Below are 17,374 nucleotides of genomic sequence, written 5' to 3' on the forward strand. Positions count from 1 at the left end.
TGTCTTTATTCTGTGTGTTTTATTTTTCCCCAAGCTTCAGTTCAATAAAGTATTTCATCAAACTGTTGTCAAGCCCAAACCTATGACCCTAATACAGTTCTAAATGACAGTGATGAGTGGAAATACACCAAAATATGAACACAAGAGTGACACCCAAGTTTCTGTTGCAAAATCTGCGGTCTGCTTTTGAGTACAGTACTGATAATCTTTTGACCATAGGCGCATCAGTGTATGTACCTCTTCACTGGCATAAGTGGCATACATATGTATCAATGTACGTGGATTCAGCAGAAAGGGCAAGAAAAGTAAATTTACTGGAAAAAACTGAGAAGTAACATATCATCTCTTCATAAAGATGTCGTTGTACCTCCCAAAATTTCCCACAATACTGTCAAACCCTGGATCAGTAGATTTTAAGTGAATGAAATTGATTCTTATGAAGAGCGCTCTCTAACTTACAATGTATCTGACACCTTAGAATCAATTTAGAGATGTCTTGAAATTTTGCCAAAGCCCCTCATCATTTAGGTACAGTTAATATGCAATTTTTTTTGGTGTCAACATAGAGGAGATGTTCCTGCTGTGGGTGGACCATCCATCAATTTGACCAATAGGATGCATTGTTCTCATGAACACTATTGACACTGGAATGCAATCATGCATCCGGAGCCAGCATGTGCATTCAATTCAAGGGTGATTTTTCATTGGAGTAGTCCTTCATGGCATATTTATCTGATTTTGTCACATCAAACATATTTAGATATGTACTCAACAGTTTTTTGTGATATGATCAGTTTAGACCACTCGATGATAATCCAATACGCTTCTAAATAAATCTATGAAATAGAACTGACAACATCGCCACTCCACACATCTCCACATTCTGTTTCCATGTGTCTCAAGTATGCGCTATAGATTATTACATTCATAATATTACTCAATACATTCTCTGATGGACTGCTTGAAGGCTGAACGTATCCAAGACTGCTTCCCACACCTGTGTGCCAGATATGCAACCTAGCCCCAGTTTAGCCCTAACTGATAGGTGGGAAATATTTTGGTGTTATGGTTTCCCGGGGATTAACCGTCCAGATACACTATTGAGCTTTGGTTTCTTTTGCATAAGTGAACCGCTACTTTAGCTATACGTCGTTTTATTGACTTTATCGAAAGGAACATCTTGGTGCCTGGTTAAAAAACCTACAAATTTGGTGAATGTTACTTTTGAAAAGTATAGCACAAAAGAAATTAGTGTACATAATTACATTTACTGCTTAAAGACCAAGGACAACCAACATACATATAAGAACTCTTTTAAGGGTGTAGATATCGGTAATTCATGGAAAAGTAGCCACACAGCCGTAAAGCCCCATTAGCTGTTTCCTAATCCATTTTTGCCTTTTTTTATCACTTTCCGACAATTAATTGCTACTGCTACTTTCTGTGAAATGCTATTTTGGCAAGAAGTATGATAGATACTTTAAATGTAATATGGCAGAGAATTAACCTTGGTTTTGTTAATATCATCAATTCTTATGGAGTACTGATCACTGTCATATATTGCTTTTTTATGGATGGATCATAAGCAACTTTCTCACAAGTGATTATGCTCCACCTCTTTTCCTTTTTGCTTTTCTCCTCTTAGCATTTCACTTTCCTTCCTTCCCTCTTTCAGTGTTTGGCTGCAATTTTGGCTCTGTTTCTCGTTGACAATTGAAAGTGTGATTAAATTTTAGGATCATCCCGAAAGTAATTTCCCCATGGCAATATGTTCAGAAAAAAGTGAAGTTCAATGACACATTGATGTGCAAATACCTTGGTAAAATGGCTTGTTTTGTTCTCGTTGTTGTTTCTTCAGTTTTGATGTTCAGTTTATTGCTGTCATTGAGGCATCTGTTCTGTCAAAGTGGTTTCTCATCTTGAGGGTATTTTTTTTCAGCATGCCATTGGAGATCTGATTACTACTGCAGGTATAACATCACAAGAGAGCTGCCTTCACAGTAAGGCCAAAACAAATTGTGCTGTTCCTATTACCCGACCTACTCCACTTTTCACCTGCCAACCCTAGACTTTTTAGCAGTTTAGAGGTACTAAACATTGAAGTCAAAAAAAGGAAAGAGTTTGAAAAAACCCACAAAATCATGCTTTCGTTTCCTTGGGTTTGATTTATGCTTGAACGAGGATGGCTTTTATGTTTTTATTCCTTTATATGCTATGATAGATTTTTCTGGAAATGTTGTAGCCAGTGTTTGATCGCCCTGAACTCTTGAGAATGCATATTTAAAAGATATAAATATTTTGGAGTAAAAAAATCCCTTCCTACCTACCTACCCTATTTTTGAAAACCATGTTATCGGAACAGCACTATTTTTTTTTTGCCTGTTTGAACTCCAAGTTCTTAACAATTTACATCTATAAAGTTTGTGTTCTTCATTGCTGGAAATCAGATTTAACAAAGTGGAATACATAGTGCAAAACTTTTATACATGGCGATTCAGCATTTATTGATATTAACTTTACATACAAAATGATATATGGATTTGTAGATATTTTTATTTACATCTACACATTGCCAAATTACGATGTTATGCACAGTTTTTAGAATGTCCTTGTTTGACTATTTATCTATCGTTATACGTCGCGCCTCTCCTTTGTGGTCATTCTCGCGAGCCAGAGCATAATTTCCGCTCCGCTGACCTACGCAAAAATCTTAACGGGTAGCGCTAAGCTAAAAGAGGCACGTTGTTTACGACGATGCTTGTTTTCTCTGGTATTTGTACAGTGTATTTACACTGTACCCACCGTTGATGTCAGTAGTTATTATATGCTGTACCACACAGTCCCTCTGGAGGGACTGTGGCTGTACTAAAATTTGCGTAAAATATATCAAATCCCTGAAACTATAAAAATTGCCATGTGTACCTCATTTTATCTCAAATGATTGACGTCGTATATTAACAGTGACACATCAATCAATCAATCAATCAATCAATCTTTATTATACTCAACTCACACTAGCAGAGTGATTAATTTACTTACATCGTACTTTTCATAGGCTCCTACATATTAACATGTGAGACAATCGCTGAATATACAAAATGCCACAAAACTTTTTGTAGATGCCGAGGAAGATCTTAAGATTACAGTATGAGACAATTTGAAACACATTCCGGTCACTTTACGCCCTCTTGGATCTAAATGGTTTAAATATTGCCCCATAATAGAGCACAGGAGTGTTCAGTGTAGCGTTATGTAGCCGTCGTTCTCTGCGTGTACCACATTAGGGAGCCGTCATTGTTTACGGCCTGGGGGGGGTCGGAGGAATTGCTTTCGAAACTCCAAAATTTCGAGTAACCCCCCCCCCTGCCAACCATGACGTGTTTGAGTAACCCCCCCTCTCTGCTACAGAAAATTTGAGTGACCCCCTCCCCCCCAAAAAATTGGGAAAGTTAAATATCTATACAGTAAAATGGATTGCTGCTGCTACAGGCCCTGTACAGCCTGCTTAAACCCTGTGGTATAGGTCTTTGTCGGAAGGAGGTTCCAATTGCTGTGGCAGGGGCTGATGTACAGGTCTGTATCCAGTGCTCTGGTGACATGCAGTTATTCTGTAGGATTTTTTTCAAGAGGGGGAAGATGTGGTGCGAAAGCACCACAAGAGACCACATAAGCGGTCGCGGGGGGAGGTCAGGAGGGGGGTGTCCCCCCTCCTGCCATTGGAGCTTTTGAAAAATAGAGGTTAAAATGGTGATATTTGATGGCACTTGGAGAGTATTTTTTTCGTATAAAAAACTCAAAGGAAAATAAATCTGAGACAGTATTCCAAAACTTATATTGCAGTTCACTGATTTCAACTATATTTTTTGAAACCGAAAAAATAGCGACAGGCATACATTTATTCATATTTATTATTTATTATTATTTTCCTGCAATAAAAGATGGTTTGTTGTCAAGGCATTCAACTGGTTTTAAACTTTATAGCATCAGAAAAGCTTGCTTTACACATTTTCCCCTATCGGTAACCTATACAATGTAGAATATAGAAAGCAGACGTTTCTCATTAATGATCAGGCAAGTATATCAATCTTTAATCAGGAAATACTGAAAAATGTACTCAGTACTAGCCTCTAACATAAGGCTTGCCACATCGAATAGCTGATCATTCTCGTCTGAAGATCACAATAACGTGAAACAAATAGTGTAATGAGATTTTAGTTTCTACTTGAAACCACCTGTATTATGATATATATATATATATATATATATATATATATATATATATATATATATATATATATATTATATGTGTGTGTGTGTGTGTGTGTGTGTGTGTGTGTGTGTGTGTTGTGTACACAAATACCGGGTATGAATATACATATCTTTACTATTATTGTTGTATTAATTCGTAACTCCACTAAATGCTTCAATACATGTCAACAAAATTGAGTAGCCCCCCCTTTCTTGTTCTCCACTTTTGAGCAACCCCCCCTGTAGCTTTCGATTTTTTGAGTGACCCCCCCTCAGATTCCTCCGACCCCCCCAGGCCATAAATAATGACGGCTCCCTTAGCAGCTCGTCGCCTATGCTTTTCTGGAGTGTCCACGTGCTCATCACCCGCCAAGCTATACAGTCACGTATTTCACTATGTGGGTCACCGTACTGCACTGTCATTGGTCCATCGTTTTAATGCCCCCCCCCCCCCCCCGGTCGTACGTACGCGTTCACCCTATATATATATAAATTCGCAAAAAAGTAGTTCGTCGATCAACTTTGCGATAGCGACACTGAGCTCAGTACGTCGTAACGATTATGGTGCTGTTTGTCTTAGGGTCTATGGTTTCTGCGATTATCTTTATGTCTTTCATATAGCGAAGTGAGGGACTATTTGTTTTGTAAAATCGCACTGTTGCAATATATAAATTGATTGCGAAATTCTCGATTTGGCCTCTCTGCTCTGCATGCTCTGTGTGTATCAATACCCGAAAAATCACATGATTGCAAAATTGAATGTATACAAATAGTTGGGAGCGGCGCGCCGTCGGACCACGTATATTTGTTTTGACGGCACTTTTGATCGGAAAAGTGACATCGCAGATGCCAGTTTCCGTACCTATGTTCAGGTCTGTAACAGTTTTAAAATTTAACACTCACTCTTCCTATCGACTTAATCAAGCACTTTCTATATTACAGACGATCATCGATCAACGCTCGCGTTTTATACCAGTGCTAAAGATGTTTCTACGTCCATCGTACGTATGTACACACGCCATGCTACACTGTGACAGTTATGGTTCGATACACGGCAAAGGCCACTATGCAAGCTTATTTGTAATAGAAATGTAGGAAGTTTGGAAAAAAGAATTTCATTTGTTACAACAGCTCAGCCTGCGGTACATTTGAAAGAACTGGTGCTGTGTTTGACTATCCGCGATCGCTTGCAACAAATCGGTATACCATGGAGGTAAAAAGTTCGTTCTTTACCTCCATAGGCTCATTGGTGAATTGATAGGCCAATTAGAAATAGAAAGGGTCATCTCGGAAATCGTACCCCAAAATGCAGAAAAAAATCAATTTTGATGCAAAAAGGATAGCAGATGTGAATTTAGAGATGTATTGGAGCCATCGATGCTGGTTTAATGGATAAATTATGCCTTTTTTGTATGGGCATGGAGGTAGACTACCTCCAATTTCCATGGTGTGGACATCAAGACATGTACTGAGCAGTACATGCCATTTTGTTGTGTATATCCTATATAGGCGTCGCCAACAAAATTGGATAAATTGATTAGCTTTCCTTAAGCAAAGATAATCAGATCTCTATTTACTATTGCTAACATTGGAATCAATCGACAAAGAGATAATAAGAAGAAAGAAATGTGTTGTGTGTTCCTGTTTAAATAATTATATTCTTTTCCCCTGTACAGTATTTGATTAAGGTGCAGATTGGTTGTCAAATATACAATTCACACGAATTCAGTTAATTTTTCCCACAGGAACCAAGGTACTTTTTAAAATGTCTTTGAGCAAAATGCATGTATGTAATCGTTAAGGGTATGTTTGATGTTCTTAATCTGCTGTCTCTCAACAGAGCACATTCGCACAGTTCAGAACTAATGTGTTGTGTGTATGAGACCTCGCAAAGACAGACAAGAACAGAACGGTAGACAACAAAAACATGGCAAACTACCTGCCAGAATACGAGCCACAAATGATAGGCCACCAGGAACAGGGTATTCCGGAACCATATAGGCAGTTTAAGTTTGAGGACAGTGCAGACCAAGGTTGTGTGTTGAATGCCTTTCTCCAACTTCAAGGCCTACGAGAGGAGCTTGACCAGTTGTCCGGTAAAGTGGACTTGTGCCTCTCTTCATTGAGGAAGCATCCTTCTGTCGCCAAGCATGTAGACCCAGCGCTGGATGGTCTTCCGAAGAGAATCAGAAGAGGTGATGGTGCAGGAAAGTTTGAAGGTAAGGCATGTGTTTCTCTGCAAAGTCTGCTTGATACATATGCGATAGTGTAAATGATAAGTCCCAAGCATTAAGCATACAGGGGCACGTCAAGATCAGCCAAATACAGTACAGTCCTCCAGTCTCTTTGCACGATTGATCAATCTTCATAACCCCAGTCATTCAATGAGAAAATCTCTTTCTTTCAGTAACAAAGACGCAATAAGATTTTCCTGTCTTAAAATTTTCAAGACTCCATGGCCCAGTTAACTGTGCAAATCACATACTTTTGTGCCTTTTATGTTAATTACATCAGGAAATACATTAATGAGACAAAACTTTTATTGGGATCAATACTATTTAACTCCAACTGTGGGGTTAACACCACAGGTTCATAAACAAGCTTGAGAAAACAAGGAAAATTTGAATGAACTGAAATTTTAAAGTGTAACGTGATTGGTGTGAAGTCAAAAATGAGATTCGTTGTTTCTCTTCTTAAAAATGTATAGGTGGGGATTTGAAAATGTTGAAAGACATTGGTGAGGACAAGGAAGAATTGACGTGTGATCAGTGGACTAAGACAGACTCCATTGAACTACAAAAGGTTGGGCACGATACATTTTGTGCCCAGACTCTCTCAATTTCTGAAGAGCAGGTAAAGGCTTTAAAAAATTGTCAGTGATTTAACAGAGTTTATTTTCGTATACACGGAAGTGAAAGTCAAATTTTAGGAATTGATCCATCATACTAAGTTTTTAAGATTTCTGTTTTGAGCTCATGGCATATTCAAAGGAAGTTTAGTTAACCCTTTGAGCGCCACAGTCAATTTTTGTCACCCTCACAAATTGTAACCCAGACAATATTTTTCAGATTTTTTTCAGAGTTTTGATCAAAAATTGTAGACAATAAAAAGTGATATCCATTCAGAGCAAAACTGTCAAAAAAATTACACTTCATAAAAATTGCTAAAATTTTGAACTAAAATTTTGGCGGGAAAAATTACAACACTCAAAGGGTTAAAGTACTGCTAATCGAAATTAATTTTAATATTTTAAAAGTAGACATCTAGAATCGACGGTTGATGGCCATGAGACAGACAAGTCATCACACTCTAGTGAAACCTATCAGAGACAATTCAATGTACAAGACTACAACAAAAATTGTGTGTAAACCATCCTCACTCTTGTCAATGCAAACAGTAACTTTCTCTCCCCTGAAGTAGGATTTTAAATGTCATTGTGAACAATTTACAAGTATATGGTCTTTTCAAGTATTAAATATGTAATGGATATTTCCATGGGTCTCTGTGTCTTTATTTTTTTATAACAATTAAACCGTGAAAAAATGACCCCAAAAAATGCACAGTGTCTGAATGGAAATTTTTACTGCTGTTGTCTTATTGGATAAACAATTATTGACATTTGTATTGTTTTTCAATGTAGATCCAATACAACAAAGCATGTGCCCCAGAGAGACACGGAACAGTTGGGGACACCGGATTTGCTGAGGCAAGTAATTTCAGTACAGCAGTTGTGAGGCAAGCCGTGCCCTCAATTTCAACTCCAGGCATCAATCCAGTACAAGAGGAACAGGAACACATTGTAGCTGCACAGATTCAACAGCCGGCTTCTTGTGCCGAACAGCTTGCCGGAGCTCACCCAGACAGCACATCAGAAAGTGACGAAGTGCTGGAAAAGGTAGTTGGTTCTGACTTGAAACTCACTGAAGATGACTTAAGTCTGTCTGAAGGAAGCTATACTGAAGGAAATGAAAGCAAGACACAAGTAAACAACCAAGGGAAAGCTGTTGTACCTGCCAGGGAATGTGGAAACCCAAATCCTGGAAAATGCCCTCCCACTGTACCCATGAGTCTCCTTTTCATGCAGCAAATATATGAACAGCGGGAAAGGGCGAGGCCACAGAAAAACATTGAGCTTGAAACTCACGAATCTGTTGATGATGATTTACAGGCTGAAAATTCTGTTGTAATCCCCAAAGACACAGAGGAAGTGCCTCATGATGATCAAAATACAACTTTTTCTGAAAGTCAGTCATCAAAAAGTGAAAGTGCTAGTGACTTTAGCTGTGAGGTTAGCCACAGTGGTAGTGCATCCAGCAGCAAGCAAAGCGATAACAGTTTCAGTGACACTTCCGACGGTTTGTCAAAGTCAAGAGAAGGCCTGGACTGCACTGTAGTTTCAGACGATCATTCTGGCAAGTGTAGCCCCAAAAGGACAGATCACGGTACTAGTTCTGCAAGTTTGCCTTGTTCTTCTGCTGCCAGTGGACAATCCCTGACAGGGCAACTCTCATTGCAGCCTGTGCCGAGAGGGAGGACTGTACACAGAGAGTGCCAAAACCAACGGAGCATTCGACCAATGAAAAGACGCAAATGCTATCAAATAGCAGTTCAGTTTCCCCCTGTGCAGCCAAGTGAACAGACTGACAGCAGTACTCAGAATGTTTTTGAAGGCAGAGATGCTGTGTCAGAGCAAAGTGGGAAAAGTAATACCTTCTGCCCTGTGCAGCCAGCAAGCCTTACACCTTGCATTGTGACACAAGATGTCAAAGGCAAACAGTTGCACAAAAACGGTATTGCCCGATTTGAAGGCGCTGAAGGAAATGGAATTAGGACAGAAACCATGAAAAAGATCTTTAAGAACCCAGATGTGGCTGGGGGTCAGGCAGCGCTACTCACGACAATTAAAGTAGGAGATGATAATTTTCAAGAAAATGAAGAGAATTTGACGAGTGTTAACAGAAATGTTAACATCGCCATTCCTGAGTTGTCACCCACGACAAGGAAAGTGCCGCATTCTATTACTGGAATAGATTGTACAGGTGATGTTAAACACAAACAATTGTATTTCAATGGGCTTCCTGCATCACCTGATGGTAGGAAAGACTCGGAACAGGGTCTTGAGTGTGCGGAAGATGACTTCAAGCAAAGGAACAGACATGAGTCATGTGAAAGTGAGAACATCATAACGGCTAAGCAGGAGGCCTGTGTTGACGCGAGCGCCGCCTCCACACTGATTGACAGAAATGAGACAAGTGCCTCTGCAGCTAAACCTCTCCCTCTTCCAGCATTACCAGCCTACCACCCGGCCTTCCTCCAACACAGGCCAAAAACTAATGCACCAAGCCGCAATTTATTGGCCGCGCTGTCGCAGAGAGTCGGACACTTTTTCATGGAGACAATGTCAGCCTGTCAGGTAGAGACTGAACAACAAACTTTGGTAGCACCAGCTACTGGAAATGGGACCAGCCAACACAAATATCCAGGTAACTTCCTTGTTTACTTCAGAAATACAGACCTATTTCAAGATCGTTAAAAGGTAGCTGAGTCATCAGAAAACAGACTTCGTAGAACAGGATTTGTTTTTAAACAGAATAATGGGGTCCCAGGTTGTGCATATTTATTGCATTATTCATACTTCAGTATCATTGCAGTCAGTGTCTTGTGCCCGAGGCGCAAGCTGTTATTTTGGTTTGCATGTGAATGTCAGTACAATTTTGGTTCGTCCATCTTGGCTGCCAAACTGGACTTCATTGCCATACCATCCCACAGTACAAATGTTAAAAAATGTTTAGTTTTGAAAACAGGTTTTACATACATGTATATTGTTTTATCTTTGCTCTGTAGTCACATTTAACCTTTGAGGAGTGATTTATTTAATGTCAAAGGTCATCCACCCATACAGTACCTAAAATAGAGTCTCAACAGGTTTCCTGAACTGTGACGTCGAAAGGTTGCCATGGTTTTACCTTTTGTTATGTTAATGATTACATAGAACTGGCTTTATCAATATCAGCATTGTTGTGCTTCTTGGAAGCAAAAATGGCCGTTAGCTGCATAACTATGTCAGCCATGTTTACTCAACCCAGAGCTCATAAATTCAGAGTTCTTTACAATATCAAAATCTCTCATTACTGCCGTCAAGAGTTCTTCATTGAGTTCAAAATTTCACATTTTTTGAAATCATTTCAAAGTTTTATTCTATACATTTGAAAACATAATTTCGAGTTTGAAAATGATGGTATGTTTTCACATGAAGATACTTCAAATACTCTTGAGTGGCTATTCTAGTCAATCTGAAATACTAAATGACATTGTTTATTCATAGAGACGAACAAAAGGAGAACGTTTTTTTCAGAAAATTGATGATTAATGCACAGCACTGCAGGAACTGGCAGATTTTAATCAATTTGATTTTCAGTGACTTGAGCAAGGTGTTTGGTTGAAAAAGTTCTGTTACACAATCACAGGTTTAGTTGTTTATTCTTTGATGAAGTGTCTCAACTTTTTCAATAACAGTTACGATAACTGTTGGTGTCTGTGTCTTCATTGTGTGTGTTGCCTTTGTAGATGAAAGCATTCTGTCTAAATTGAATAGCTTAGACATGAGAAAGTTCTCCTAATCTCAGTATGCAATCATTGGTCTTTGGTTTACACTTGGCACTAGGGATCAATACTTTCACCTGCTTTCTGTCCATATACAGCATGTACGTGGGAATTTTGATGTAACAAGGCCATATGGAAATGTATTGACCCTTTGAGTGCCAAAGTCAATTTTTGTCGACTGTATAATATATATAACAAAGACAATTTTTTTTCAGATCCAAATAATTTTTTTTCATTTTTTCCAAAATTTTGTTCAAAAATTGTAGTCAATAAAGAGTGATATCAATTTGGTCCAAAATTATCAAAAAACGTACAGAAAAATTCATTAAAATAGGTAAAATGTTGCACCACAATTTTGTTGGAAAAATTACAGCACTCAAAGAGGTAAAAAAGACAAGGGTATAAACTAATAATCTAATAATTGCAAATGTGGGTATTATTGTAGGAAATATAATAATATAAGTGAAATTAGATATTTCAAGCTCAAGTTGTTCAAGATTGTCCTGATTTCTACGCTATACAGGTGTACGTGTTCAAGTATTCTATGGGCAGAAGTTAATAGCAACCGTGGCACATCTAAGGTCAACTAACACTGTCCAAGAGGTCTACAACTTGGTCAGGGACAAGGTGAGTTTCACTGTCGGACAATCACTCCCAAGTCACCACTTCAATTGTGTCCAATAACACTGTTTGTAAATGTTGCTGCCATTTTTTCTGCCAGTGGTTAAATTTCCGGCTGTGAACACGTGAAAATAGTTAGTGCTCAGTGGCCTTCTAGTTTCAAAGAAGAAGTGTTCTGAAACTGTTTTCGAAGATGATAACATACCGGTATACCTGTACCAAGATTATTGCCAATGATGCATAGGAGAGAAAATTATTTTTTCCCGGCTGTTTTGCCAAAAAGTAGAGGAATTTTCTTTCTGAACTACTCAATTTGTAAGCACCATGCCATTGAAGAATTATACAGAAAAAATTGTGACGCATGAAACATAACAAGATACATTGACATCCTTGAAGATTGTAATAACTTTGACATTAGACTATGCCATTTGGCAAAGTCTGTAAGCCATGCAGTTATTCTTGGTAACAAAAAGATGGGGTAAAAAGCCACAGCCAATATGCAGGTTACTTCTCAATGTCTTGAAAGTCATTTGCAATAGACTCACACATTTATTAGCTGTGTGTTCTTCATTTTATCTGTAATGTGAATAGATATTGCAGTTTTCAGCCAGTGAATATTCACTCTTGATAATGACTCGTACGTTTATTTACGCAACGCTTTATTTACGCACTTTCCATAAGTGGACACATTTAATGAGATTAATGTGAATCGGTCAAGAGTTCGATATTTAACAGTGTGCACTTTGTTGTGTCATGCTGTGTATTGACTCAAGCAAGTATGATGGGTGACAGTATTTTATTGCTGTGTTTCAGGTGAGAGCCAGTACTGGCTACACAGACTTCCTTCTAATGAACCAAGCCAATGGCCAGCCCATGGATGGCGGCAGTGACGTCGGCAAAGGAGATATCAAGGCTTTAGTTCTACCAAACCATTAACAATCGACAACAGGACAGTACTTGTAACTTCTGAAAGTTGCAGGGTTGAGACTTAGGAGTACATTTGTATTTCTGCTGTTGATACAAAAAGGGGTGTGACATGTACTCGCGTTTGACAGTTTGAAAGAAGTATTGATCCAAATTCACAAATCTGTTATCACAGTTGAAGCCGTAGGTCTTTGGCTAGGCAGGGATGGATGGATAGATGTGAGCGTGCTTCAAGTGTTCAGAAGTGAATCTGTACATATCATTATCCATGACATCAAGGGTGCCATCTACAGTTGACTTTGATAATGACAAATCATGGACCAGGAAGGTCAAACACTTTTGAAAATGGCTTTGACAAATCAGAAGACAGGATGTTGAGATATGAAAAGATCAGGATGTATGTTATGTATTAAGAGACCTCACCCGTAGGAAAGCAACACAGTTGAACACCAAAAGGGCATATGTGTACCATACATGAAGTCACACATGTGTATCTTTATGATTGGTGTACATGTATTTAAATTGCCAGGGAGACTTCTCTAGCTAATGAAATAACTGAAACAGACACAGTGTATTTTAACTCCTCAAAATGATCTCCAGGAGATTTTTTGTCTCTTTGATGGGAAGGTGTGGGGTATCATAATCAAACCAATAAAAGAGTACAACTTTTTACCAATAAGTATTTTACTATGTACATATATCTTTTTATTTTTCCAATTTTAAAGTTACAACTTATATATGTATATATAGCAATATTTTGAAGATCTCATGTATATATTTTGGAATACACTGTGTATGTAATCTGCTGGCAGTTTTTACCAGAGGGGTCAAGCTGTGTATCCAGCAATAAACAGCAATTTTACAAGATTTTGCTTCTGTGTCTGTTATTGGGAGCGTCATAGTGCAGGTATCATGGCAATGTGGAATGGTTAAAAATTGGGAGTGAGGATGATCCGCTGTCATTCCATGGAAAGTATTATGAGTGCAACTGTTCTTAGGCTTATTATTTCCATTGTTCATGACAACTCAAAGACTGTAGACACAATAGCAAATGAGTGCAAGTTCAAAGTTGCCCAGTCACACCTTGTACACAAACCATTTTGTAACAAGAAGAGGTCTAGACCAGATTCCCCACTGATGTCCTATAATCAGCGAGGCCTTCATGATTGACTTGTAAATTATGTAGATGCAGCTTTCCAGTTATCTTAAAGGTATACTGTCACCTGTTCCAATTTTGCCACAGTTACCATGGAAACAGAAAAATCTAACCAATCACAGATTTTAAGCGGGTGGCCGCTTTTTAAAAACAGCGCCCTCACATGGGCATTTTGAATACCAAGGAACGTTCCTTTGACCATATATGGGCATATTTAGATTACAGGTGACTGTATACCTTTAATCTGATCTTATGCTGTTGGCAAACAGGCGTGCCAATAAAATGAAAATTTAAATCATGGTCTCTGATATGGCACCTGCAGGTTAAATTGAACTAAACTGTAATCTTGACTGAAGTTTCTGTTGGAAGAGAAAACTAAAATGAGAAATGCAATTTTCAAAATTTCTGAATAATAAGCAGCGTTTTTCTCTGTTTGTTTCAATATTGCCATTGACAATTAAGCTGAGAAAAGAGACAATGAAGATAGAAGTATTTGATGCATAGCATGCATGCCTCATGATCATTGACAAACATGAATGTGTGCGCCCTCAATAAATAAACAAAGTAAAGTTCGGCTCACTCTTTAGCCGTAGAGGGCGCACTACACCCACGTAGAAGGACACGTCTTCTCTATACTCTCATTCTAATAAATGAATTACGTTCCACTCCATTCATTCATTAATGATGGATCAGCCAGAGGGGCATGGATCAGCCAGAGGGGCAGCTTTATTACAGACAAGTAGAGCAAAGTATACAGTACACATTATAACTGGGGCTTTCGTCAAGTAAACATCCTTGAGTTACTGACTTGACAATCACATTCCAGAGATTAAGCATCCATGACGTGATATATTACAGTCTTTACTATTAGACAATAAAGTAATCAGTTCTAGTCTAGACATCAAACCATCAACAGTGTCTGTTCCTGTGTTCACACATACATTACATACACAGACATATCACAGTGTACTGGCAACACAGCCTGTCATTGCATTCCAGTGCGAGCTAATGGCGTGGCGGACGCAAATGAAATGTAGTACCCGCGTCACCTGTGCATGCCGTCCAGGAAAAACCAGAGGTCAAAAAACCTTAGATAAGGGAAATTCTCTGGAAACCTGTGTCCGAAAACAGTGCATAACACAGGACCACGGGGCAGTGGTGTCGGACTTCACCATTTTCGTTCATTCCCTATTCCCTCAATACGAAAACACAACAACATCTTTGGTGTTTTGGTTTTTTTTGTTTGTTTGTTTGTTTTTGAAGATAACTTGGACGAACACGTCTGTAGGCTGCTGAAGTGCCTGGCTAGACTGAATACCTAATTCTAAACTTCCAACTTATAGCTCCGTAGCCCCGCCCACGCATTAATCATTAATGCCACGTGCCAAATTTACGTAACGTGAAGACATCAATTTCTCTCTATACTATCGAACCGCGAGAAATTATATTTACCCCACCTAAACAAGACGAGTTATTCCCTCTTCTGATCAAGGCTATATCAGAGCTACGTGCTATTGAACAGCCTCACCATTAATCACACTGTCAAGGCAAGACCTTACACTGGATAGTGGATGTCAGAAATATCTTCATAGGTGATCGGAGTTCAAATTTCCCTTCCCGATCCCAATATTACAGCAAAGTTATTTCAAGACGCTTACATGGATTTAATCCCCTGAAATTAATAACTGTTTATAGTATTGTGCTTTTTGACCACTATGAACACTAAAGTACATGAAGTGTGCGGCAATCTAGCTCTGCATGGCAGGGCTGTGTGTTACCGGCGTTACACGGCCTCCCACCACGGCCGTGTAACGCCGGTAACACACAGCCCTGCCATGCAGAGCTAGCGGCAATCATACATATCCATTGGTGACTGCATAAACCCAACTGCAGAGGAGCAAAGTGACACCCAACAAGCAACGACGAATAAGGTCTCAGGAACTAGAAGTGTCAATAATGGCAGAAGTGCAAAAGATGTTATCAACAATAATGTTGTCATGTCACGTGACTCGAGAATGGCCTAAAGCCCGAAGACAACCAAAGGTGTGTCTCAAGTAAAACACGTTTTATATCGCCCTTGAATGCAGCCGCCTCGAATATTATTCTGTTATCTGGAATCCCCAGCAAAAGAATCTTGTAGACAAGGTTGAGCGTATTAAAAAGAAATTCATAGAGCATTTATGTTTTAAACTTAATATGCGCTATTGTTCTTCAGGATACTCAGCATTATGCAAATGTTTCAAATTGTCTCTTTTTTACAATCGCAGTAAGGTTTCTGATCTTAGTTTTCTATAAAAATGTGTTCATTCTGCGGTAAATTGTTCTTATTTGACTAAAATACCACTGAACGGTGAACGTAGCCTATGGCTAAACCATTTCGGCACACTCCCATAGTCCCTCTATGGATAGAGGGACTGTGATTTCGGGTACCCTTTTCCAGCATTAATGTTCTCGAACACTCCTTTCTGCCATATGCTGTTGTAACGATATATCGAAATTAAACTCGAGTATTGACATTTTTGACATATTTGGTCCTTTTAATGCAAGTATAATAAATTATTTTTATTTCGATGATTAATGTTCACCGTAATTTTTTTCGTCAATTGTATGTTTTGTGTAATTTTATGTATTTTCTATGTTTTGCGGAGCCTGTAATCGGAATTTACTCCTGTTGGTCATCCGAATAACTAGATAAATAAATAAATAAAGCACTCTTGCCATGGATATATGGCTTGTGTTGGGTGCTTGTCGCTTTTTTTTCACTGTCCCCGAATGTTTTCAGCTCAAATGGTAGAATCCTCCGTGCAAAGAAAGATTTTGATGCGATTTTCTGTCAGCTTTATTCTACTTAATATAGAGATCAACGAACACGGTGCACCAGCTTACTCGTACGAGTATTAAAGTTTCATTTATTCCTCGGTGTACTGGAACCAATAGAGTGACTCAACAAATTGTAATATTAATTTTGTGGACGTATTCTTGCATAATCTGTCTGATTTACCCCGCTAATAAACTATATTAGTGGATGTGTTGATACGTTTTGATAGAACGCGCCGCGGGGACAGATATTCGGACTCTCAAACATTTCCAATTCTTTTCTGATATACCACTTGTGGGGGCTCATTTTAAGGTTCTTGGTGTAAGAAAACTTTTAACTTGCTTAGTTTTTCGAAAATCGCAAATTTTATTTTTTTCTCCATAGAGTTAACACAGGGATGGCGGCCGTTTGAAATGCCAAACATAGATAAATCTTGAGTAATTTGTTTCTCTATAGTTCCAAAATTTGCACGGTGACCCCAGATTTTGATTCTTGATTTTGATAGAGAATGATTGAAATATTCTTTGATGAAAGTTTGAGCAAAAGTTTAAGTCCTTCACTTTCTAGGCGCATACTACCTTCATGGTAAATTTTCTCGTTCATTGTCCTGAACCACATTGGAATGGTTTGAGGTTTTAGATAGCACTCTTTTATTGTTATGAGCAAGCGAACCAAGGGATTAACATTTTTTATGCAAGCGATGAGGGGAAGGTCTGTATTTTCAACGCAATGCATCTGAATGAAAAAAATAATAAACTTTACAAGCTGACCGTGTTTTCGAGCTGAATACAACTTTTGCGACATGTTTAATGAAGCATGGTTACCACAGTAGTGCAGATCAAGGTGAGAATTTGTATTGGGGAATTATGACAGGATAAAGACACTGTTAGTCTCTACTTATGTTGATTACAAAATAGTTATGATAATTCTGGAACCATAATTGTAACGGCAACAGCTGGAGGATTCTGGAGGAAGTCGTACTTTATTAACGAGGAGGTTGACAA

General features: G+C 38.6%; 1 protein-coding gene across 3 annotated transcripts; it reads left to right on the forward strand.

Moving 5' to 3' along the window:
- Positions 1-4,961: 4,961 nt before the first annotated feature.
- On the forward strand, positions 4,962-13,263 carry LOC139140684 (uncharacterized). Of its 3 annotated transcripts, none has more exons than XM_070710063.1 (6): positions 4,962-5,120; positions 6,089-6,467; positions 6,947-7,101; positions 7,889-9,731; positions 11,375-11,478; positions 12,286-13,263. In XM_070710063.1, the coding sequence occupies exons 2-6, from the start codon at positions 6,176-6,178 to the stop codon at positions 12,406-12,408; spliced, it is 2,517 nt and encodes an 838-aa protein (XP_070566164.1). In that variant the 5' UTR covers positions 4,962-5,120; positions 6,089-6,175; the 3' UTR covers positions 12,409-13,263. The 3 variants fall into 3 exon arrangements, with proteins under 3 accessions (XP_070566164.1, XP_070566166.1, XP_070566167.1); XM_070710065.1 differs by having other exon boundaries at positions 6,956-7,101; XM_070710066.1 differs by lacking the exons at positions 4,962-5,120; positions 6,947-7,101 and having other exon boundaries at positions 6,278-6,467.
- Positions 13,264-17,374: the final 4,111 nt, after the last annotated feature.

This window comes from Ptychodera flava, chromosome 9 (assembly GCF_041260155.1).
Source record: "Ptychodera flava strain L36383 chromosome 9, AS_Pfla_20210202, whole genome shotgun sequence".
Taxonomy (NCBI): domain Eukaryota; kingdom Metazoa; phylum Hemichordata; class Enteropneusta; family Ptychoderidae; genus Ptychodera; species Ptychodera flava.

Excerpts from the sequence above, each read along its gene's own strand:
- LOC139140684 (XM_070710063.1), top strand. The coding sequence starts at position 6,176 with ATGGCAAACTACCTGCCAGAATACGAGCCACAAATGATAGGCCACCAG. Across the intron at positions 6,468-6,946 it reads TGGTGCAGGAAAGTTTGAAG|AATGTATAGGTGGGGATTTG; the intron begins GTAAGGCATGTG and ends TCTCTTCTTAAA. Across the intron at positions 11,479-12,285 it reads ACAACTTGGTCAGGGACAAG|GTGAGAGCCAGTACTGGCTA; the intron begins GTGAGTTTCACT and ends GCTGTGTTTCAG.